The 26,428-nt window shown below is 38.2% G+C and overlaps 1 protein-coding gene across 3 annotated transcripts in view; it reads left to right on the top strand.

Annotated features, from left to right (window-relative positions):
* Positions 1-1,021: 1,021 nt before the first annotated feature.
* LOC140153594 (serine/threonine-protein phosphatase 2A 56 kDa regulatory subunit gamma isoform-like) overlaps positions 1,022-26,428 on the top strand; it is an 85,638-nt gene continuing 60,231 nt past the window's right edge. For 2 of the 3 annotated variants that reach the window (XM_072176376.1, XM_072176375.1), the window contains exons 1-4: positions 1,022-1,149; positions 1,366-1,446; positions 6,573-6,735; positions 21,054-21,253. In XM_072176376.1, the coding sequence (XP_072032477.1) occupies positions 1,123-1,149; positions 1,366-1,446; positions 6,573-6,735; positions 21,054-21,253 (471 nt within the window). In that variant the 5' untranslated portion in view covers positions 1,022-1,122. Of the gene's footprint in view, positions 1,150-1,365; positions 1,447-6,572; positions 6,736-17,457; positions 17,566-21,053; positions 21,254-26,428 lie in introns of those variants that run through there. The other variant, XM_072176377.1, reaches the window with a different exon arrangement.

Raw genomic sequence — 26,428 nt, 5'->3', positions numbered from 1 at the left:
CTGTAGATAACATAAAATGTGAAATCGACCAACCTTTTGAAGGTGTATTTATTGTAAATATATCTGTCCAAATTCAAATTTCACCATGCACGTGTGTATGCAGTGGGCGGGCAGTGGTGTCATGTTCACTCACACAGCTGTGCTAACCGCAAGACTTGCTGGGAAGTGCTTAAATCATCCTCTGCTATGGAGCAGTGTAATACACATAATCATGCATAACTCGCAAACGCAAATAGGCCTATATCGGAATCAACTGAAATTTTGGGAATATAATTTTTTCGTGGATATGTACTGAAAAATGTCATAAAAAGAGGATGCTAGGATCACGAAATACTCCTTTAAAAGGGTTTAAATTTGGGTTCCCCAAAACTGTAACTTAAAGGGGGGGGGGGCAAGCGATTTTTGGTAGACCATTTTGAGAATTCACCACCCTGGGGTACACATAATTATTGCACCACCCCTAAGGGGGCTATCATTTTCTTCGGAAGGGGGGTGGTACCAAATTTGCGACCCCCCCTATTTTCGGCAAGACAAATTTATGACCCCACCCCGGACCCCACCACCGATACAATAAAATAAACACACTGTCTGTCTACTCCCTACATTTTGGTCATCAAAAATTTTATGACCCCCTATTTTTCTTTCCAAAATGTAATATGTCCCCCCCCCCCCATAGGGGCCCTATGATGAGTTTTAATTTTGAGCAACTGTGTAGGCCTATTAGCTCCTAGGCCTATCAATTAGGCCAAGACTATCAATTTACTTTTTTTTTTTGCCTGCTTTTTTGATTGTTGAAACCCCTTGAAACAGGAAATCTTCATTATTAAAACGTTGTACAACAGTTACATAACTTTTAACGTCAAATATCACGTAGTCAAATACCATTACCATCCCTTGAAAGTATTGTTTTGGTTGATTTGTTTGTTTTCATTTACCAACCCTTGTTACTGCTGACATTGACAAGGGTTGAAAGACCTTCACCAGGATTATTAGCATGTCACATGGCATAATCCAACCAATCACAGACCTTGTTGTTTGCAGTACTGTAATGCCGATTTCATCAATGCAGCTTGAATGAGGAATGAATAAGTAGGAAATAGACCACAAATTTGCACCTGAGCAATGCCAAATAAGACCAAAAAAGAAAAGGTAAGTAAATTATATACTTTCTGATTTACTGGCTGACGATCAGATATTTGCATTGCATGCATTACGCATAAATCGTGTCCAAAGATGGGCCTAAATGGGAATGGTGACCATACAGTTTGTGTATGGTGCCGTACATGCCGTACGGTTCCTGATTCAGATGTGGATAAAGTAGTCGAGTAATTCTTGATATTTTTGTGGTTTTTACTTGTTTGACAGGGCTCAGCAAAGCCGGGTGTGACAGGGGGTGGAAGTAGCAATAAATCAGCAAATAAAGATGCAGCAGATGCGAACGACGAGGTAAGAACTGCCGGACATTTCCAGCTAACCTAGAAATACCGTGCGTGGGCTGTCATGATTTTCATGAATGGCTACACTGGCGGCATGTGTGTATCGTGTGTGCACTACCGGTCGGTCGGCCAAAATGGCGGCTGGTTCCTGTTGTTAATGGGGGGAGGATGACTTCTCTATGTAAATGTAATAGTACTAATGTAACATATTATATAAGATTAAACATGTGTTAGGAACAATTGCATTTGCAAAATTGCAAATTAATTACTGCAGTATGTTTTTAAATGCATGCAGTAGACTACAACAACAACGTACGGTGCATACTTCATACTTGTTACTCTAGTCTTGTACAACTCGTCAGGAAGTCATGACATGAATGATCAATCTCATGAATCCAGCGGCGTAGCTGGGCCTGGGATTCTTTCCGGGGCAAGCCAGGGCGGGGCCCAATCCACCAAATTTCCCTGCACTTGTACACCCATCGAATGTGTGTCATCGGCCCCGATTCGATCCATGTACTGCACTTGAGGGGGGGCGGTTGATCGACAAATCTACCTTCCTATCCACAAGGTAGTTACTGTGTGGATCATAAGGTAGACTGGGGAACCACACATGCCCAAGTCAGAGATCCGTCGACTGTTTTTTGACGCTCTAAAACAATTTTTTAAATTGTCAAATTTGGCTACAATTTTATAGTTTGGCTAACATTTATGTATCTTCTCAAGATAATTTGCTTACTTTAAACCGGAAACACATGTGCCGAAGTACAAATTCTGACCATTTAAAAAACGGAAATAGGTCCTGTAATTCTACGATCTTGTTTTGATGACTGACTGGTTCGCCGGTCCCCCAGGACTTTTTACTCACCCGCTTCATGGAGCTTCAAGCTTGCAAGGTACCATACGTCACCTGCTTCATAATTTGAACGGCTGGAATAGCCTAAGTCTCTCGGGCCCGATCTCGAAAAAATTAACATGGTGGAACAAAATGACCATAGTAGTAGTTGCAGGACTGGTGGATTAACATGATTAAGCCTGGGTTTTTTAACGGCGACCCTAAGCCACGGGTGTCGGGCTTCGCTGGCCACTGGCCAGTGAAACCGTGCCTATTATATCACTTAGGGCGATTGCCGATTGCGTCATCACACCACGTGGGATGCACGACACGAACAGCGCATATATCAAGTAGTATTTTGTACATGTATTATTACACAGTCCTGTTAGGGTTAATATGTGACGCATGGTACGCTTACGCAAAATGCGCGTACCTTCGTACTTCAAAGTGGCAAACTGTAGTCATGATTGCATACACTCTCCTTATGTCTTAACAGCCAACTAATAATAATATTAATAATAATAATGTGAATTTATAATGCACAACATCTCCACCAAATTAATGGTGCTCAAGGCGCGAGCGCGATACAAAAATTTCCTTTCACTAAAAAATAAAATAAACTTACAGTACAACATAATGTAGTCTATACATATAAACAACAACCAATAGGAGAACAAAAATATGGTGATGCATATTCCCCTCTCAGAAGTGAAATTACCAGGGGGGAGCCGAGTGAAAACCTATGATTATTTTACTTGGGCAGTCTCACGTCGGCCAGAGACTACGAGAAACTAGCAAGAAAAAACATCACAAATGGAAAAAAATCTTGTTAAAGTTACAGAAAATATCACCGAAGTGATTACTGATACTTGCGTAACCGTTACTCGGGATGAGCCTCGCGCTGCTTTACGAAATTTCTCAACAAAAATTGGAGCCTTTTCGAAACACGTCCTTGTTGGTCGCAAGAAACAAATTGGTGAGGGCGATATCTCATTAGTGTTGGGCGATACCAACACCTGGGCGTTGTCATCCCCATTCTTCCGGGGGTACCAAAACCTTTTTCTGTGGTACAGGGGGTTTCTTGTGGTCCCAAACGTCGTTTTGTGCATAGATCAGGTCGTGGGAGGTTAAGTAGAGGGTGCGCAGTGTATCATGAAAATGCTTCTTTCATAAAAATGAATTTGATAGAACTTTTAAACTGTGGTACAGATGTACTTGATTTAACTTGAGTTGGTATGGTATTCCAAATACGTGGTGAACTTAGCAATTGAAAACGCCCTGTCCCCCAAGAATGTTTTGAACAAGGTTTGCAGAGAAGTGATTGGTCGTTGGAACGGAGCATACAATGAGGGTTATGTGGTTGGAGAAGACATTTGATGTACATTATGGCGCCAGATCATTTAGTGGCTTTAAAATAACTATATATAAGCAGCAGTTTGGTATGGTATTCCAAATACGCGGTGAAACATTGAAAAATTAACCCTGTCCCCCAAGAATGTTTTGAACGAGGTTTGCAGAGAAGTGATTGGTCGTTGGAACGGAGCATACAAGGATTCATCAATACCCACTTTGTTATCAGTTTGTACACAATTCTTTAATAACCAACCAGCAGCCAATGTGATGTGAGATCTCTTTCTAGTAAAAAAGTAACCAAGCATGCAGTAGTATTCTGGCAGAATGCTACCTCATTTCTTAACATGTATGTAATAATGAACCACTTGTCTTGAATCACTGAAATTTCAGTGAAGTAATTGGATTCCTTGTCCCTATAATATAGAGGTTGTGCATATGACGTATTATACCGTAATTATGGCGGACCACTCAAATGCATTCAACAAAAGCATGATTACAATCTACATGTATCACGACAGTTCGTTTCACACACATAACAACTGCACTACGATCAAATAGGTTGATGACAACATTTAATTGGATGGTCTGCACTGCTCCATGATTACTGTGAAGGATACCGGTTCAAATCCTTTGTTTGGAGCCAATCAATAATTTCACGCACAACCTCTTACTTTTGTTACCAGTGTGTAGTTAAAAAAAAAAAAAATGCAAGATTAGTCACAAAATTTATCAGGGTTAATGTACCCTGTTACAGTAAATAACTGTTTTAACTCACACAAAATGCCTGATATTTACTCAAATTGGCTCGTTCATTCCCAGAAAAGCTCACCAATTATTTCTGTGGCCTGTACTAGTGCTATTTGTAGTTACTTTCAATTTGCAATTTCCTAAAATAGCGTGTTACTGTTGCTCTTATGTATCCGGCATTTTTCCAGTGAAATTGTTCACCGGGTGAATAGCGGGGAATGATGTCTAACAGTCAATTTTTATTGGTGGATGTTATCCGGGAATATACAAGCCGTCGTGGCCCGATCATCACACTTGCCGGCGAAAGGTCTGGTCAAGCAATTTTTTTAGGCTTATTGAATACCATCCCAAGTAATGAAAAACATTTATTTTCGTCACGTTTGTTGACGATACGACATAGCAACATTTTGATTTGATTGTGTGTTTGCCTTAATGCGCATGTTTGTGCTCAATGTGCTGCGTCACAAAATGCAAGATGCAATAAAATATCGGATAAGATATCGGCCGATACTATAAAAACAATATCGGATCGGTGGACAAAACAAATGTCGGTACAGCCATAACCACTGCTTTATGCGGCCGCGTCGTCTGCGTGGTTTGCGAAAGCTGCCCGAGCGAAGTAAACCACGCAGACGCCGCCGGACGCGAAGTTGTTAAACGGTGATGAACAACGGTGAAACATGATTGAATCCCTTTCAACAACGAAAAGAAGCTAAATATCGTATAATTCACGATTATTTTACGAGGAATGTCAGTTAATCATTGCCTCTCAGCCTTACAAAAACTTCGATGATTTCTCTTTTGATATCAGCAATAAAACTACAAAATAAAACGGCAATGTTTAGCCGCTACCTGAAAAATACTGAATTCAACTTGTAAGCTGGCATACGCACAAAGGTTCCAGGCATGACGAATTTTACGCGCTCTCGCGTAACGTGTAGTCTCGCTCGCGTTCGCGTATACGCTACTGTAAAAGTGTGGGTTCATCACGGTTTAACAACGGTTGGCTCCTGTACAAAGGTATAGGAAGAGTTGTTGAAAATACGAAAAAGGAGAGAAGATGAACAAAGAAGTCACTTGGTATCCCCGGGATGCGAACCTTAGACCCTCGCATGCCAAGCACATGATCCCAGGCCAGTAGCCACAGGGGCTCGCTGAGCATATAAAGTAGCAGGGTGATTGCATCATCACATCCCCTGGGATTCATGCATGCGCCATGGTTATCATCGTGGTATTTTGTGGCTTCTAGCCGTGTTAGGGTTAATGACAAATCTATAATTCAGCCAATCCAGCTCGGTATCTCTGTACTGGTATTTCATGCCAATACCAGTGCTTGTTACTTGTATAGGCTACTCAATTTTACATCTAGTAGTACTGCCAGAGCAAAGCGTGCATGCCGATTGCAAACTTGGAGATAATTCAACTCAAGTGTATTTGTCCATACTGTAAGTCTTGATTTCAACTGCTACAAGTCAAGTATTGAATGAGCTCGGACAACAAGTGTATTTGTTTAATGAGTTACAGGGTAAGTGGGCCTAGCAATGTTTGTCCTGAAGGTGGATCATAGGCCACAGTACACTGTACTATTCAGCAGATATCCTTCCATCACAATGGATTCTCTGGCAGTGCTACTGGTAATTGTACATTGTTTCATTTTAACATTAGGGATTCAGATGTTGTGAAGGGAGCATTACAACAGCACAGAATTCAAATTCATATTTGCCTCTGATATTGACATCTTGATGGGAAATGCATGGGTAGTTCTATGTTAACTGTTTTATCAACAGTTGGTTGGATTGCAGTGTATGGGTGGTGTGTGTGGGGGGGGGGGGGAGTGTATAGTAGGCCTATACATGTATAGTCTTGTCTGAGTTGTCTCTTCTCAAGTTGAGGGTAACGCTATGTTGGATTTTGCAGTGACAACTTTATTTGAATTGTGTGCGCTAACCTAATCTTGCAGTTCGTATGTACACACATGTACATGTAGAAGGGCGATTTTTCCATACGCTGAAGAGTGAAGACGCAACCGCGTAAACGCACCAATTCGAATCTGCCGTTGCCAAATCCAACATTACTCTCAACTTGAGACGAGTCACATAGTGGGTGTGTTTGTGTACGAGTTACACACATGTTAACCATTTCTTTCAACGTTCAGAAGTCAAAAATTAATTCAAGAAATGTGTTATTTTGTTACTTTTCAGGCAGCAAAACACAGAGCAGCTAATGCCAGTGGTCATCCACCTCCAGCACAGTTGACAAAGGTCAGGGGCACGGTGCCCCTAGTAAAGAAAGACAAGAGACAAGGATCGTCAAGGTTCAACATTAGTAAAAATAGGGAATTACAGAAATTACCATTACTAAAAGGTGAGCTATGTTTGTTAGAATTGTAGTGTTTCTTGTTCCATCATGACATTATGTAGTTGCAGTTTGTGGCTCTCACAGACTTGGCGAGCAGAACTGAGCATTCAACCTCTCTGGATAGTATACTACCGTACTGACGCGAGTATAGTCCCACCTTCGAGTAAAGTCCCACCCCCAAATTTTCGAAAAATTTCAGAAATTTAAAACAAAATTTTTTTTTTTTTTTTTTTTTTTTTTAAGTTATTTATTTTTTTCGGCTTTGGAGTGTCCCAGGACCTAGACCTAAATGCTAGGATCATTCATGGTTGACCTAAAAAAAAAAAAAAAAAATTTAAGATTTGTATTTTAATATGAAAATTGATAATTTGTATTCATGTCATACTCTATTAATGATTTCAAAATGCATTCAAATTCAATGTTTCATATTAAAAATACAAAACATCTTGAAAGTTTTATTTTTATTTAGGTCAACCATGAATGAACCTAGCATTTAGGTCTAGGTCCAGGGACACTACAAAACCGAAAAAAAAAAAAATTCGAGTATAGTCCCACCCCCAATTTTGAAAAATGTTCACCCAAAAACGGGGTGGGACTATACTCGCGTCAGTACGGTAATAGCAGCAGAGCCCAAAAGTAGTGCTAGATGTTATGTTGAGGATATCACTTTTGCCTTTCTGGCTTGATCTCTGTAAAATCATCATTGATGCACACCAACAATAAGGAACCAGTTTAAAGGACATACCATTTGTCAATCTGCGTGTTTCTACTGGGGAACGGTTGGCGGCAGAGGATGATTTAAGCACTTCCCACCACGCCACTGTGTTGACTTGCGGTTAGCACAGCTGTGTGAGTGAACATGACACCACTGCTCGCACATTGCATTGACGGACATGGTTAAATTTGAATTTGGACTGATATATTTACAATAAAAACGCATTCCAAATGCTAGTCGATTTCACATTTTATGTTACCTACAGAAGGTGTGAATTATCCTTTATGCATACATCACTTTTGTTCTGAAATCGACCAAGTAATAATGACACACGCACAATTCTTAAACAACATCTTTTGCACAGAATTCAATGGGATTTGAAAAGTAAAGTGGCAGTTGAAACTCTAGTGATAACACGTTTGCAGTGCATGATGCTTCCTTAAATCATCCTCTGGGTTGGCGGGTAATGTGGTTTAGTTTAGAGTGTTACCGGTTAATGTGCTCAGTGGAAACAGATCGGTTCAGAGTGATGTGGTGTGGACACCCGGCAACCGTGATCCACCTCATGAGGTAGACCATGTGGTGTGACACCCGGTACTTCTGTCAGTGGAAACACAACGGTTAACGGTTGCTGGGTGTTGAACTTCTTTTATGTACATTTTATGTATCACATCGTGACCTTAAAAGCAGCTTAGGGGTCAGGAAAATATTTTCAGTACTTCCGGTACACACCACAACCCTTATTTTAAGCATCAGTAGAAACATGCTGGTTGTTGCCTGAATCGGATTGTGGGTTACCAGGTAATACCGGGTAAAAATACAGAGTGCTCAGTGTAAACACGCAGATTGATACTTCATGGAATCTCAAGCAGGTGATAAAAGTGTTCTAATGTGACATTTCATATACCGTATATGTTTTGCAGCACAACATAAGATTTGTTTGGAAATAGCGACATTCACTGATTTTTGGGGGATGATTGACCTAAGTTTTGTTTTTAGAATGACCTGAATTTAACCTTGTGAAATAACATTGGAAAGTTGCAAGAACATGTTTATTTTGACTATAGATAAGGCCCCGGCAAAAAACGTGATCTCGCTTTTCACGCCGCGATTCTCGCTATTAACCAACTATCTCGCTTTTTAAGAAAGTTTCCAAGCAGTGCACTTACTGTAAAAATGTTGCTTTATGCAATAAAAGTTCGTCCAACTTCGCCAAAGTGCAGAATTCAGCAGCATTGCAAAGCACATGGACGAGTGGAAAAGTCATGCTTTACTCCCGGGGCTTTACTCAATAAAAACTGACATTTCATTTCAAATGAGTTCAAGTTTAGGCCAAATATCATTATATTTATCGAATTACTGGAATATTTTGGCTATAAAACATAATTCAAGGTCAAATTTTTGTCACTTTTTCTTCGACTCACGCCGGCAGTTCAGTGAGTCTTGTTTACTTTCATGACAATCTAAACTGACCTAATCTGAACAACAGAGGGCAGGCAACATTTTAGTTTTTTTTTTTTTTTTTTGCATTTTCGGCGTTTTTAAAGCTTCTTGTGCCATTTTTCGGGGAAAATCTCGCTTTTCATAATTTTGGATCTCGTTTTTTACTTCAAAAAATTGCGTTTTTTGCCGGGGCCTAACTATAGATTTCAAAAGAGAAGCTTTTACTAACAGGCAATGACCAGCATTATCTGTTGCGAGGTGGTGGTGGATTTATTCTTTAATAAAAATTGCTTAGGCCTACATCCAAAAAATTGACGTAACTCCCTAAATTGACTTTTTGAACAGTTTGATTTGAACAATAATATTGGTCGCTTAATTTTTCTCGACCTTATTGTCAAGGGGAGGGGAACATTATACTTTCCAGATTCTATCTGTCTTGGTTTTGTTTTTATTTTTAAAGTTAATTTCAAAGTTTCACTTGACTATATTTTTGTGATAGGTGTACACTTGTACTAACGACATACATACATGTACTGTGGACATTTTAAAACTTGTAGGACTGCTACTTATGCAATTTTACAGTATTTCTAGTTATAGGTGATCTTTTTGGATGTGGGTTTTGGCGACTTTGTGGATGTTACTTGCACACTACACAGGTGTAAACATGTAAAACCTCCTACATACATACCAGCACCCATGCATGTTTATTTTTAAACATACCTGTTTTCATACGATTGCATCTTTTCGCATTTTAGATGGTTTATTGTATCTATGCAATTTTGCCCCATATTTACTTATAAATCATGACAAAATACTGTGTAATTTGTGCGGCCGTTTCAAGCTGGAAATACAACCGGAAGTTTGTCACACTTTGTAAATGATACTGAAGTGACATAAATATTATGTTTTTGGCCTATTTTTAAACTTATCACATTTTGTGTATTTTTTAGAAAGCACCTAGTGTGTTTCTGCTGTCATTAGTGGTGGGTTAAGGAATCATGATGTTTCAAATTTCTTAGGGAACCAGCTTATTTGATGCAGCATGATCTTCTGAGCATTTTAACACCATTTACAGCAAGATTTTGATCAACAGTCATTATTTATATGCCTGATTCTGTTTTAGTTGATATTGATTTGTATGTAATTGATGTCTAGATTTCCATTTTTGAAAGTTGCATAAAAATTGGATTTGTCGTTTTCTTAAAACGGCCTTTTTATGTCCAAATAAGGATGTGAGGGCGCTTTGCATTAAACATGCAAACGATCAGCCGGTGATGGAAGCGATATCGCTAATTTTGAGGTCGCCATTGGATTAACACATAATCATGAAATCTTCACAAACAATTCTAAATTTGTTATGTGGTGTCAAAGCAAAATTATCTTACTCTAAAACCGTCGGGGTTCGACAAAGTACCCCACTGCAAGTATGTTAATTTTCCATTTGTAATTGCTAACCGTGTATTTTGAATGGGGCTGTCAGCCCTGTATCTTCGCCAGCCTCGTATGTCACGTGTTGCGCTTCCTATGCCGCCTGCAAACGATCTTTCAAAAGGAAATTTCAATGGTGACATGTATGATGATTATCATAGCTAGTACCTGCTCAAGAAATTTGAGCGGTTTAATAGTATGGTTTGATTTTGGCAGCCATTTGAATATTTCATAGAACGCTTCCATTTAACTGTACAGGGGTCAATACACTTTAAAACATGTATATTTCAATGGAAGGCTTCCTGAGAATACGAAAAATGATGCCATGGTCAAACGAAAAGAAATATAATGCTTAAATTACTTGAGGATATGCCACATGTGATTATCTTCAAACTGACATCATTAAAATGTCATGCGAAAAGAGTGTGTGCTTGTTTTATGCAAAGCGCCCTCACATCCTTATTTGGACGTAAAACAGCCGTATTTAGAAAATGATAACTCCAATTTTTATGCAATTTTATCCAAATTATTTACAGGTCTGTGATAAATCAAACATAATACATTTTTTGTGAAACAGGTCTGCCCATCATGGGAAAATAACACTGTTAATGCCACTGTGCCACAATTGGCAATTTCCCCTTGCTATGTACAACATGGCCAAAGTCTGAATAAAGTCTGACCAAATAATTTTTCTACCAAAATAGACATTTGCGTCACAAAAAGGTAACTTCTGACAATACAAATACTTTTGTTGTGTATTTAGAAAAGATAGCAGAGTTGAATTCAGTTTAAATCAACAGGTTGGTTTCATCTGATCTGTGATTGACTGGTTAACATTGAATTGGTTACATTGGACATATTCATACAAATGAATGTAAACAGTGTGATGATATTATGGTAGTGGGTGTACATGTTGTACATTTAATGAATATAATGTACATGTTGAGCAGGACGAGGAGAAGCATCCTGCAATTCACCTGCATGGTAACTCTCCTTAGACTTGTCCGTGCATGTTTCTTTATATTTTGAAATCCACCACACATGCTGAACTTGATGCGTTAGAAATGCACTGACTAAAACAGAATTTGAAAGTTTTCCTCCAGTAATAGGATAAAAGGAATACATTGTAATTATAATATTTTATACATTTTTTTTATTCAGTTGTAATGATTGGTTTTTTAAATAATGATAATAATAATAATAATAATAATAAATTTAGAAGTAATAATAAAATTGTGCGCTAAAAGAGCCGAAGTATTCAGTTTTTGCTATGATTGACCAAGGTGGCTATTTATTTTTAAACAGTAAGGAAAAATGGAATGTGTTTGTTTCCAGTCCATTAGTGATTTGATTTTTCTTTGAAATCCATTATTACATTTTTGAAGATAACAAGTGATAGGAAGTTGGTTAAGTTGAAATTAAACCTATAGGATTTACTTTTGTTGTGTAACAACAAAGATCATAGAGATGTTCATGGTTGGTGTAAGCCTATTAAATCTGGACCATATGGTCTTTACAACTATGTATGAAGTTAAATGTCTCCATGCTAAATAGATTACTACATGTATGTACCTACAATTACATATATATATAACCCTTCCTGTTATAGGTTAGAGGTTATATACTGAGGTTGGGGGAAATTACCCCAGGGTAAATTGAAGGATAGACCAGTGGTCCTTGTTTACCTGGGCTATGTACAATGTAGACTGATGGTAGAACCTGTTTGGCTTTAAATGTGAAGGACAGCTGCTAGTCTGGTCATTTATGTCATCCTAAGAAGATGGATTATGTCTTGTCAGTCTAAGCTCCTTACTTTTACAGCAACCAAGGATACTACTGCTGTACAGAAATAGTGACAACTAGCGTGACTTTGACGCTACAAAATGCATACTTAAGGGGGTACTACACCCCTCTATAAATTTGTGTTTATTTTTGCATTTTCTCAAAAACTAATAACACAGTAGTAACAAAGTTATGTATATTATAGGGGCAAGGAATCCAATTACTACACTCAATTTCAGTGACCCAAGACAAGCGGTTTGTTCTTTATGATCAGAAATAAGGTACCGCTAGGATGTACCTCGTTTCCTATCATATATACTGAACCGCTTGTATTGAGTCACTGAAATTTCAGTGTAGTAATTGGAGTCCTTGCCCCAATAATATACATAACTTTTGTTACCAGTGTGTAATTATTTTTTGAGAAAAATGCAAAAATAGTCACAAATTTACCACATGGGTGTAGTACCCCCTTAAATAAGAAATAGAAAACTATTATGATAAAAGAATACCGTAGTAAATTCATTAGGTGATGAGTTTCACATGTATCTCCCAGGTTTGTGAAATTAATATGGCAGTGAAGTTATTTCACCCGACACAGTTTAGGTTCAGTGTACAGGTGCAATGAATGGTCAGAAGTGCACAGGACTCAACTATCAACATGTCACTATGAATGAATACTAATTACACAGGGACAGTAAATGCCTCCATCCATAACGAGGGATAAAAAAGCAGCTTGTTTTATGACATGTGTATTTGATTGTGATGTTTGCTCACAGGACAGACAAGCACAGATAATGTCTTAAGGCATTTTTTAACCTGTTGGGCTATTCCATGCATCCACACTCACCCCTATGGAAGATTTTGTAAATATCTTCCACAAGGAGAGTATGAATTTCAAATGGAATGTTAGCACATTAACCAACTCTATTTGAAACTCATTGTGACAACTTTCGTGACTTTTTCATCAGAAAATGCACATATGTACTTAAATGAGAAATAGAAAACAATTATGAAAAAGAATACCATAGTAATTCATTAGGTGATGAGTTTCACATCTCCCAGGTTTGTGAAATTAATATGGCAGTGAAGTTATTTCACCTGACATGGTTTAGGTTCAGTGTACAGGTGCAATGAATGGTCAGAAGTGCACAGGACACAACTACCAACATGTCACTATGAATGAATACTAATTACACAGGGACAGTAAATGCCTCGATCCATAACGAGGATAAAAAAAAGCAGCTTGTTTTATGACATGTGTATTTGATTGTGATGTTTGCTCACAGGATAGACTGGCTCAGATAATGTCTTAAGGCATTTTTTTTAACCTGTTGGGCTATTCCATACATCCACACTCACCCCTATGGAAGATTTTGGAAATATCTTCCACAGGGAGAGTATGAATTTCAAATGGAATATTAGCACATTAACCAACTCTATTTGAAACTTGTTCTCCCTCTGGAAGATTCAGGTTGAATATTTCTCAGTGGGTGTATGAAATTTGAACGGAGCTGCCTAAAAAAAAGAAGACTTGATTGATTACCCGAGGTATATGCAGCCTGGCTGTCAGCTGTCATTGGCTTACTGAATGTTTACTGCTGACCGGCCCAATGGACTGTCCGGTCTCATTTCTTGAGTAGGGATCAAAGTCTTCAAGACATTTACTATGTATCAATTTTGTATTAGTGAATACATTGTGTGCTTTTATAGAACAATATTCATTACATTATAAACATGCTCGCTCTTGTAATTATTGTCCACCCAATTAATTCCAGTATTAAAAGCTTAGCTTCTGAGTAAAATTTATCAGTTAGCCAGAAGAAATTTATGGCAACATTTTTTTGCCAATGTATTAGCTATTACCGTAACCACCCGGGTATAAGCCCACCTTCAGCTATAAGCCCACCCCCTATTTTTCAAAACATTCTGGGAACAAGGGTGCACTCAGGTATAAGCCCAGTACTAAATTTTGGCTAAGTTCTTAAATCAAATCAATGCTTTGCTCTCATATTTAAGAACAAATATAAAAAATATCAGTTGATAACTAATATTCCACACTTATAATTTTAAGAAATTGACATAAAAGATAGAAATTACTGGTACATTGGGCATAATATACAAATGTGGGTGATTGTTCTTATTTGTAAATTCAAGCACTACCCCTTCCCCGGTTATAAGCCCACCCCCATTTTTGAAGTGAAATCTGCCATCTAGGGGGGTGGGCTTATACCCGAGTGGTTACGGTAAAAAGATATTCCCAAATTTTCATGTCTAAATGCAAAATTTTGAACTCAATCATTGTTGGGCAGGAAAAACCTCCTATGTGTTGTTGGCCCCTGAACATGTTTAAAGCAAAACCTCGTATGTAACCTGTTAGCAGTTTTGTTTTAAACATGACTATGGGGAAATTTCTTTATACCATATTGATAATACAAAAAGGGAACTGCTGTCATCTAATTGTACTTTTCAAATGGTGCCATAACTGGCAGCCCATATGTGTAGTTTGGGATTTATGATTGTAAAAACAAAACAAAAATAAAATAAAATAAATAAGCACCCACCCAAAATGACTTGTCATTTTAATAAAATGAGGAATATGGAAAATCAAAATCAGAAAATGTGTGAAATGCAATCATGCATTTTATGAAGTGACACACGGTATAGTTATGTGATCAGTTCACTGTTTTGTTGTCATGTTGTGGTTAAAACAGTTAACATAAACCCCCATAAAAATATGGTTACAGGTCGAAAGACTGAAGAGTCATGAGTCTGAAACCCCACAAGTCCTTAACCTTTTAACGCTAAATATAGGCCTAACCCTAAAATGCCCTTAACTCTAATTTTAGCCCTTTTCAGACTCGACCCTTCGGATTAATGGGCTTTTCCTGAAAATTTTAGTTGGTCATTAGTTTTTACGCTGTTACTGCATCCCTACATCTAAGATGAGTTAACATTTGCTGTAAAATTTGTCATTTGGAAGCAGGTGCAAGCATGTACCATATCTCTTTTGTAGTACACGGTACATTTGATGCCAGATACATTTTGTTTCTGCATATAGGCCTACATGTATGTCAAGAAGTTGCAAGCTACTTGTACATTGCAAACTGTGACTTGTAATTGTGCTAGCAACAGTGCGAGTGACCAAAAATTCCAAACCTTGGTAAATGAAATAGATGCATGCATGTATAGCGAATGTAGCATTATAATGTGGTCTTAGGATTAAGGTAAACTTGCGAGGAATGTGTTTTAATAAACTTGGCAGTTGCTGGCAAATCCTGAGCCTTAACCCGAATCTCAAAGGGCGAAAGCCGCATTATTCCATCTCTCTCATCAACTGTCTGTCACTCAGTCAAAAACATTAATAAGTACATGTATAGTGTGTATTGTACATGTAATTGAACATGGCTAGGTTTGCTCCAAGTGAAAGTGAAGACATTCTTATCTCTGCGTGAGTTATCTCCTGCTCTATGATGGCTTACGTTATAGCGATGCATTTAAAACCATTGTCGGTTAACCAAACATGCGTAGTGTAAACATAGGAGGCATTTTGTTGGTTTTGTCATGTTGCCTGGCTGGTGATTCCATGTCAACCGTTCAAATTATTTATACCTTGGACCCATTACTGCAACACAGGTGAATTGGTGCAAGAATCAATGAGATTCAATGCAAAGTAATGGAACTTAAAATAGATGATAGATACATAAGTTTAGCGGTTTATCTTGACCATATGAAAAGATGTCTTTTTTGTCCCATTGTACAGTACATGTCGTCAAAAGCTTGTTGCGAAAGCTTGCTACTATGTGAGGGCGCTTCTCGAACCACAAAGCTGGACCCAGGGGCTCGAACCAGCTTTTGTGGTTTGTAAAAAAGCATAAGTTTGCGATAAAAATTTAGAAGATTAAAAAAATTTGGGCTGTATTACAAATGTAAATACATAAAATATTTTTAAAAAGAGAAAATGGTGAAGCGTTATTAAATAAGTGATATTTGCACTCGCAGCGAAACCTAACAGTATCCCTTTGATCCACCTTAATTAAGTTGATATTGAAAAATCACATTTTCTAAAATATCTTGACTTGCATGAAGACCCACACAGAGAAACACTGGGATTTTTACACAATAAACATGTACATTAAGGCTATGAACTAAAATAAGACATTTCCCTTCTACACAAGGCTACCGGTATGGATATATGGAAATGTTGTTCTAAAATTTGGTTTAACTTGCAATGAAATCAGTGATTACCAGGGACCCACATGTATGTAGATGCAATAATGTATTTATTGACCTTGACGGTGACAGTGACATCAGCCATGCCATGGAAGCTCATTGTAGTGATGTATCTGGCTCAGATCACAGGTCAATGATTACATTGTCAGTCTTTTTTTTCCTTCTTTTTATAAATATAATTTAATTTTATTATTATAATTTTTTTTGTCTTTTTTTTAAAGCAGGAGCTTAGTTAATATTAAGGTTGCCTTGCTGGCTACAAGGCAAATTTAGGTTTTCTATTTAAAATTTCAAAGCTCTTCCAGTGTTTACAAAGCTGACAATTGTATTTTAATCAGGCATTCTGTTCTTAAAGAGGAAGCCCCCGCCAGAGCAGTTCTTTGGGGGTAAACCAAATCTGCCTGGTTATCAAATTAATCAGTGATAATTTACAAGTAACTTAGCCAATACCTATGTTTATACCATACTAGGATCATTTGTTTGGCAACATTTTCATCAAGGACATTTCACTCCCTGGAGGTTTGATTCACCCCAGAAGAATTACTCGGACCAGGCTTCCTCTATAAGAATACTCTTTTAACTTTTTGATATCCCCCAATTGTGAATTGTAAAATATAAAGGAGGCAGCATGGATAAAAGAAGCAGGTGAGATAAGAAACATGCATTATGCAATGCAGTAAGTCACATTTGGCTTGCTATCATTTTGTGGTCAAAATGTTATGCTTGTGTCTGGCAGTAAGAAAGTTGAGTGAAAAATACCACTATTTTGGGAATCCGGTTCTGGAATGGCCTGAAGGCTAAATGGACTATGGTTAATTGTAAAAAACTTCCGTTTCCAACATGCACTAAACATGTTAAATAGGTGAAAGCAACAGTTGCCTTTCTTAAGGGTTGCGCAAAGATCAGGTTGTACTGCATACAATGTAGTACTGTAGAGAAAAGCCAATGTCACAATGGTGTGTACATGCGCTCTCATTTTCAAGGGCATACGCTCTGTGCAGCACACTTCACCCAAGTCGGTTGACAGCATTATTGAAGTGAATAGGTAGTTCAACAGTTTGCTGAAGAAACAAAAGTAATGAAAGAATTGGCAAAACTTTTCCCACAAGTAATCAGTGATGCATGTTATGGTAACTGCAAATGAGCAAGGTGCACCTTGGTAACATGCACATATCTACTGGCAATTGTGTAAACAGTATAAAAGTAGGAAATGATGAAAAAATATCCCATCCTGATTGGTAAGTTATCGTTTGTTATGTTATGCTTTATGTTTGGCAGAGAAAGAGGGGTGCTGGTGTTGTTATTTTGCGAGTGGGTAATTGCCCCTCAAAAAAGACATGAAAATTGAAATGAAACTAAACTTGCCTGGATCCAATCGCAGATGCACCAGGAAGTGTACCATACTTATAAAATTTGATTTGTTTAGGTTTGACAGCCCTGGATAAATCAGGAAAGCCTCTTGTGAAGCTTTTTTCAGTTGGGGTCCTTTTGATGGGCTGGGGAGTAGGGGCAGTCAGGGGTTAACACATTACACTTCTCAAAACTGACTGCGAAGTACATGTACAGGTACATCCACATGGCTCTTCTGTACACTGGACTGATGGCTTCACCGTGGACCTACCCCACACACACACCAGACAACTTCCTATCCAACCATGGGCCATCCTGAACCCATTAAATGTGACAAGTTTTAAATGCATGTTTACGTTATTTGTGATGTTCTGGTTATATCCGTGCAACCGAGGATGTCCACGGTTGGAGGTGTGTCCTTGTTTGTGATGTGTGTATCCATATGTAGGTCCTCGTTTGCAGTTAATTACAAATGCACCCCACCCCTTACCCACACACAGAAACCTAACTTTTCTATAATAAAAAAAACACAAAAAGGTTATAACACTACTATGATTAATAGCTATTTTCTTAATATCCAATTTTACTTCCGAAAATCCCCTCCATACTTTATAACTATACAAAAAATGTATGCTGTTAAGTGTAAACACTGATCTTTTGAAATAAAAAGTAAGCAAAAATAATGCAAGACCTTTAATATGTACATATGTGCATTTTAAGGGGGTACTACCCTTGATAAATTTGTGTCTATTTTTGCATTTTTCTCAAAAACTAATAACACACTGGTAACAAAAGTTATGTATATTATAGGGGCAAGGAATCCAATTATAACACTGGAATTTTAGTGACCCAAGACAAGCGGTTTGTTATTTATGATAAGAAATAAGGTACCGCTAGGATGTACCTCATTTCCTATCATATATACTGAACCGCTTGTCTTGAGTCACTGAAATTTCAGTGTAGTAATTGGATTCCTTGCCCCAATAATATACATAACTTTTGTTACCAGTGTGTTACTATTTTTTGAGAACAATGCAAAAATAGTCACAAATTTACAACAGGGGTGTAGTACCCCCTTAAGTAGATTGGGAAACCACCGGCAGGCTTATAAACGTATTACTATTGGTACCACAGGGAAAGGACAACAATTTCTTTATTGCTTGCTTTATTGACTAATTGATTTTTGTTCCTTTATATAACATATTTATTTTTGTGACCAGATGAGCAGGTCCATAATACAAATAGATCATGATGAAAAACTGTATGCACAATTTGAATTGATAGTGGAACATAATGAAATTCTGTTTCAGTAAACATCAAGAATACAATTACATGTACGAAGGACTTTCAATTGTGATTGAGTGTCAATTCATATGAATGAGAAAATTGATATTTGATGCATACAGTGTTTCTTCCACTCAATTTTAACGGAAAGAGGACATGCATACATATCTTTTCAGAATTTTTCACAATCCCTTATTGTCTATAATACTTAAAAGATGCTCCCCTCTAACACCCCCCATAATTTTTTTCTTTCAATGAAAATGTTGCAAATTATGCAAAAATGCAGCCCTCGAATTAAGGATCTGAAGGGGCACGGCAACTTTTTAGGGCAAGTTGATAATTGCCTTGGATTTTCACTGAAAAGGCAAGGCAGCACATCAGTTTGTAATATTTCAAGAGGGCATCATGGCAACTGTTGAAAATTTGAGAAGGGCACCAAGGCAATTTCTCAACACACACAAACAGTCTGATAGATGATTTTATAATGAAGGGGCAGGGCTGGGGCACAGACGGCAACTTTATTAGAGGGCACGGCAAGTGACTGCCGTCAGTAAAGGACATTTTGAGGGCATTACGGCAGTGGGGATGGGCACCCACGGCATTATGCTGTGGGTGCCATGGGTTAATTCGAGGGCTGCAAAAATGTCCATGCCTTATGTGAGTAAGCTTAAATTAAAACTGGCAGTATTGTCCATCACAATCGCTATTAAAACTACATGGACAAAACATATTCAAACTCAGACTACCATCCAGTTTTTTTTTGCAGTTTTTTCCCCTCGGTGCTTATCTTCAATTAATGTGTACCTAGATAGCAATTGCAATAACTTGTCAATGTTTAATGACCGCACATAATAAACCATAAGACAGTCAGTGAACAGGTGTTTTTCCAGCTACGTAATTGCCTTCCTCTATCGCTCTCATACAGCACATCATTTGTTACACAATAACATTCAAAGATATTCCATTATAGAAATGCAACAAATATGAGTTAGTTGTATTGTTCTGTCAAAATCGTCGTTGTCAATACTTTCCGACTCAAACAATGCCTACTTTGAATTCAGCTGATCAAGACAAATTAGATTGAATTACTATCAATAATATAAATAGCACATCTGCATTGGGCCTTTGTTATGATAACTGTCTGCCCGTCTGAATAATGAATTCCAAACATTAGGACTGTGATTTAACCTTTATAAACAAAAAGGTAAGGTGAGGCCACATTAAACAACAACTCATAGGTTTACCTGGCTGTTACAGTTAATGTTTGGCACCTTGATAAGACGGACACATAAAAAACAAAAATACATAAGCGCAAGTGCACTGCACACCCCTGTTATCCCGCCAAATGCGAGTAACAGTATAATGCTATCTATAGTAGATAGTCATATTATTTCAATGCAAAAAATAGCATTTGTTTCCCTCACAACCCTCCGTGTGATCTTAATATTAAGTTCATATGCACCTCTCTACCTCGACGGGCCGGGGATCCAGTGGTTTGTGAAACCGCCTTGTTTCAAGTACAAAATTTACTTCGTTAAATATGTCGCAGCTTCAAATCATAAAACTTGGTATAACTATTAACTACAGACAATTACTAGGGACAATTGCAAACTTTATTCAAGTTCAGCATTAATTTGGTATATCATGTTAAAAAATTGCTTTTTCTGTGGACCACAATGAAGGTAAAGGTTTTGGTGTTAATTTTTAACATTGCTAATATACAATTACAATTGGACTTCCATATCTCATCTATCCCATTATGTAAAAATTAATTTACACGGGTGCATTAGATGATTTTAGAAGGTACAAATGTACATACATATGTACGCAGGCATGAGAATTTTCCTGCTTTTGCAGGATTTCCTGCTTTTTTGTGGTCCAAATTTCCGACTTTCTTTTAATTTCAGCCCGCTTTTTTTTTTTGCCTTTTTAGGCTCATTTCACACGCTTTTTCAGGCTTTTTCAAACTTTTCAGGTTTTTTCATGGATGATCATTCTCATGCCTGCATACATGTATACTGTCAAGCTTGGTAAATGGGGAAATTTGAGTAGCCATTTATAATCTTTGTTTTCTTGCATTCTATTTTGACAGATGCTACTCCTGCTGAGAGAGAAGAGCTAATGGTGAAGAAGTTACAGCAATGTTGTGTAGTCTTTGACTTTGTCACAGACCCTCTGAGTGACCTCAAATGGAAGGAGGTCAAGAGGGCGGCACTCAACGAGTTGGTAGAATATGTGACGCATCAGCGTGGCGTTTTAACAGAAGCTATATATCCTGAATCAGTACATATGGTGAGTAAGCGGAGTGAAGTGAATGACATGCAGTGGCAGCACCAGGATTTTTTTTTGGGGGAGCAGGGGAAGGTTTTTTGGGGGGTCCAAATCAACCAATTTTGCCCAAAATTTGTGTGATTTGGGTTTTTTTTCCTCAAAAGTGGGGGTGGGGAACTGAGGGGGCAAGAAAATATTGGGGGAGGGGGAAATACCCCCTAGCGCCGCCACTGATGACATGAATGGCATAAAATCATACTTGCCCATCTTCATTGTCCTGAAACGCTCAAGAGGCGGTGGCACCAGTGGATGTGCTATCTATGAATGCATGGTACCATATGAGTCCAAGAGCCTGATTTTGCCTGATTGTGCCTGATTAATTACCTTGTAACTTCATCTGCACCCCTTTAAACTGGTGTTTTTTGGGGGGAGGGTTTCTTAGTAGAAAAGTGGGCACAGGGATGTGCGGTACATACATGTATGGTGTGCATTTTCAAGCTTTTTGGTATAACCTTGGATCGCAAATTTCAGAAAACTGCTTTAGAATTAGATATGAGATGTTTTTTTATCAAATTGTTTGTAGAAAATCTGAAACATTGCAGATCTTCATTGTTTTTTAGCAAAATTTGCAAAGATTTTCCAGAATGGCGGCATGTAAGTGTGGGTAGTGTCTTTTTCAGGCATGAGAATTTTCAGGCTTTTGCCTGAATTCAGGTAGTTTTGTTGTTCAAATTTTACACATTTTTTTTAATTTTCAGCCTGTTTTGGGCCTTTTGGGGCCTAATTCACATGTTTTTTCAGGCAGTTTTCAAAAAGTCATTCTCATGCCTGCTTTTTCTGCAAAAGCAATAATTATACCAGGTTGCTTTCCCCTTTCACTAACTTACATGACATGCTCATGTTTACAATGCAACCACACATTCATTGAGCATGTACACTCATCCCCACATAGAAAGGGAGAGAGAGAGAGAGAAACAGACAGTATACATACAATGTATGTACACAATTTACTGTACATTCAAGCAGACTTGCCAGTCAACATTATATATTACTAGGCGGTTACCCGTATTTGGCGGTTCTCGGCTGTCGCGATTACCTGGCTGATGATGACTGTACCCACCACGTTTCATGCCCATACAACAGTTTTTAGTAATTTGACCTTGGATGACCCCAAAATTACCATCAAAAAATTTGACTCTAAAAGTTGACTGTACCCACCAAGATTCATGGCCATACGACATTTTTTAATATTTTGACCTCAGATGACCCCTGGGTGACCTCGGATGACCCCAAAATGACCGTCCAAAAATTTGATTCTAAAAGTTGACTGTACCCACCAAGTTTCATGCCCATACGACAGTTTTTACTAATTTGACCTCAGATGACCCCTGGATGACCTCGGGTGATCTTGGCCCACTTACCGAAACAAACTTGTTCTGTCCGAGATCCAGATGCATCCACCCACCAAGTTTGAGGAACGTGCGACCCCTAGTCTCCGAGAAAATAGGCGGAAAACAGTTTTTACTAATTTGACCTCAGATGACCCTGGGTGACCTTGACCCACTAACCAATACAAATTTGTTCCGTCTTAGGTCAAGATGCACCTACCCACCAAGTTGCATGCCCATATGACAGTTTTTACTAATTTGACCCCTAGATGACCTCTGGTGACCTTGACCCACTAACCAATACAAACTTGTTCTGTCCCGGGTCAAGACGCACCCACCCGTCAAGTTTGAGGAACGTGCGACCCCCAGTCTCCGAGAAAAAACAGTTTTTACTAATTTGACCCCTGGATGACCTCGGTTGACCTTGACCCACTAACCAATACAAACTTGTTCTGTGTGGGGTCAAGCTGCACCCACCCACCAAGTTTGAGGAACGTGCGACCCCTAGTCTCCGAGAAAATAGGCGGACAGACAGAGTCACAGACAGAGTCACGGACAGACAGAGGCACAGACTACCAGTATTATTATATAGACTAGGCGGTTACCCGTATTTAGCGGTTCTCGGCTGTCACGATTACCTGGCTGATGGTGGCTGTACTCACCAAGTTTTATGCCCATAGAACAGTCTTTACTAATTTGACCTCAGATTACCCCTTGTGACCTCCAAATGACCTTCCAAAATTTGACTCTAAATGTTGACTGTACCCACCACGTTTCATGCCCATATGACAGTTTTTAGTAATTTGACCTTGGATGACCCCAAAATGACCTTCCAAAAAGGTGACTGTACTCACAAAGTTTCATGCGCATACGACATTTTTTACTAATGTGACCTCAGATAACCCCTGGGTGACCCCAAAATGACCTTCCAAAAATTTGACTATAAAAGTTGACTGTACCCACCAAGTTTCATGCCCATACAATAGTTTTTATTAATTTGACCTCAGATGACCCCTGGATGACCTCGGGTGATCTTGGCCCACTAACTGAAACAAACTTGTTCTGTCTGAGGTCCAGATGCACCCATCCACCAAGTTTGAGGAACGTGCGACCCTAGTCTCCGAGAAAATAGGCGGAAAACAGTGTTTACTAATTTGACCTCAGATGACCCCTGGGTGACCTTGACCCACTAATCAATACAAACTTGTTCTGTCCTAGGTCAAGATGCACCTACCCACCAAGTTTCATGCCCATATGACAGTTTTTACTAATTTGACCCCTAGATGCCCTCTGGTGACCTTGACCCACTAACCAATACAAACTTGTTCCCTGTCCCGGGTCAAGACGCACCCACCCGTCAAGTTAGAGGAACGTGCGACCCCCAGTTTCCGAGAAAAACAGTTTTTACTAATTTGACCAATTTGACCCCTGGATGACCTTGGGTGACCTTGACCCACTAACCAATATAAACTCGTTCTTCCTCATACCAAGCTGCACCCACCCATCAAGTTTGAGGAACGTGCGACCCCTAGTCTCCGAGAAAAGAGGCGGACAGACAGACAAACAGATGTACAAACAGACAAACAAACAGATGTACTATAGTAAGATTATTTATATCAGGATTTTGAGCGATACAATAAAACTGTGTGTTGTATAGTTTTTGCAAAATACCCGGATGCAGTACACTATTGTTTTTGATATTGTACGTGTATCGCGTACGCCATCGCGCGTCACCGTGGTCACGGCACCTGACAGCACCAACACGCATCACAATATAACAACACGGCCACCGTACCAGGCTACCGGCTCACAGGAGAGTAAAGTAATACCACAAACTTAATTTGCGGCAATTCTGGATGATGAATAACCTAGGAAATATAATCCACATCTACAAATAGACCTAAACTCGATAGAAAGATATTCTTGTATCACACTCAAAGCCATTCAATATTATGTAATTATTGCCCTTACATATTGAAAAGGACAGAGCACACGCACACCGTACTTTGATATTATTGTTGCTATTTTTAATCAAAATTATTAGTGTACATTTGAAATAATAAAGTGACTTGTAAATTGCAGTTTGACAAAAGATGCAAACGTTTCTCCCTTTACCTTCACATTTGAGGGGAATGATTTGACATTTCCATTGGAAAGTAACGTCTGCCTGCCTGCTATAGTTTGATCAAAGAAAAATGATGGTAAATGACCATAGCATGGTAGTGTTGCTTATTGCATGAATCGACATAAATATTTGATCGATTCCAAATAGACAGGCCTCTTAACACCTCCAGTTTGGTAGTGACGCAAGTGCTCCTCAAGTGCATCCGATGCAGTGACACACCACCAGTTATATATACGCTCTCTGGGATTAGGTTAGTGTGCACAATTTGATACTGTGACCAGGGAAATACACAGAGCTCTATGTTACTGCCAAAGATGAGCCGAAACGAAGTATAGATCAAGTATTGCATGAGATAATTACTGCACCTGTCGTAGTGAGAAAGATGATAACATGGCATGTTTTAGTAGGGACTTTGGGAAGAATGGCTCTGTTTCTTCAAATTTATGTATTAACACCAAGAAATCAAATTGGATATATATATATTTCACAAATATTTCCTTGATGAAATAATTGCTCAAATTATATTTCGACTAATTTGAGGTTTTTGTCTAAATCATCAGCTCATCATTCATCGATGAGAGATGCCTGCAATAACAAAGCCTGATAATATATATACCGTATACTACTCTATGAAAGGCTGTTAAAATCCCCCATCTATTTTCCAGCAAAAAAACGATCCAATTTTAGCCATACAATGCTGAAATTTCCACGCTATCTTGTGCAAGTAAGCTTACCATGATCCACACACGAGCAGTAATTGTCGCATTATGCAGTAAATGACATTGCGTGAACCAGAAGTCATTGATCCCAAGTTCATAATGACATTGTCAAATCAGCATGATTCAAGCTTACCTAACAATTTTTTTCAAAAATTATTGTTAAAATACAAAAGACCTAATAAACGCCCCCAATTTTAAAAGAATGACACACTCCCGGAGCGTTTAATTTTAAATAGAGTAAATACAGTACATACAAGTCAAATGAAAAGAATAATTACACATGTCAAAAAAATGACAACAAATGACCACATTTTTCTGTTTCTCCAAAACTAGTAATTTACCAATTTGAGATTTTTGCATTAAATCAGCTCGTCATCATGAGAGACGCCTGCAAAAACACATAATTCACACACTCATTCAATTACTAGCCAAATCTAAAGAATGCATGTGACTTCGGCAAAGCTATTTCTTTTTTCATTTTTCTCAAAAGTAGTACTGAATTGGACATCATGGCGGTGGTGTTTATTCCATAAAGGTGTTTTATTATCTTCTTCTTTTTTCACTTTTGCTACATGTATTTTGAATGAAAACAGGACTGAGAATTCTTATTCTGAAGGCTAATTTTAAACATTATATAACCCATTTGGATTTTTGTGATTATATTGATCAAGTAATAGCATATCTGTGTATGCATCTAATCTCCCATGGAGGTTTTCTTTTTTCTTTTTTTCTTTTTTTTGAACTGGTTCTTTATTTTAAGCACTTACCTTATCAGTTATAAATTGTGTGGGATTTTAATAATGATTTGACTCTAAAGGTGTTCCATTTTAAGCATCATAAACGGGAAAGTGTTAAAAACAATAAAAAATGCAAAGTTTCGTTGGTTCAATGTAGGCGAGGTTTTAAATTTCTAATTGACTGATAATGTTTCAAAAGGTCCTGGAGGAGAAAGATGATGCCAACA

This window comes from Amphiura filiformis, chromosome 5, assembly GCF_039555335.1.
Source record: "Amphiura filiformis chromosome 5, Afil_fr2py, whole genome shotgun sequence".
In the NCBI taxonomy this organism is placed as follows: Eukaryota; Metazoa; Echinodermata; class Ophiuroidea; order Amphilepidida; family Amphiuridae; genus Amphiura; species Amphiura filiformis.
This window is presented reverse-complemented; position numbering and strand designations above follow the sequence as displayed.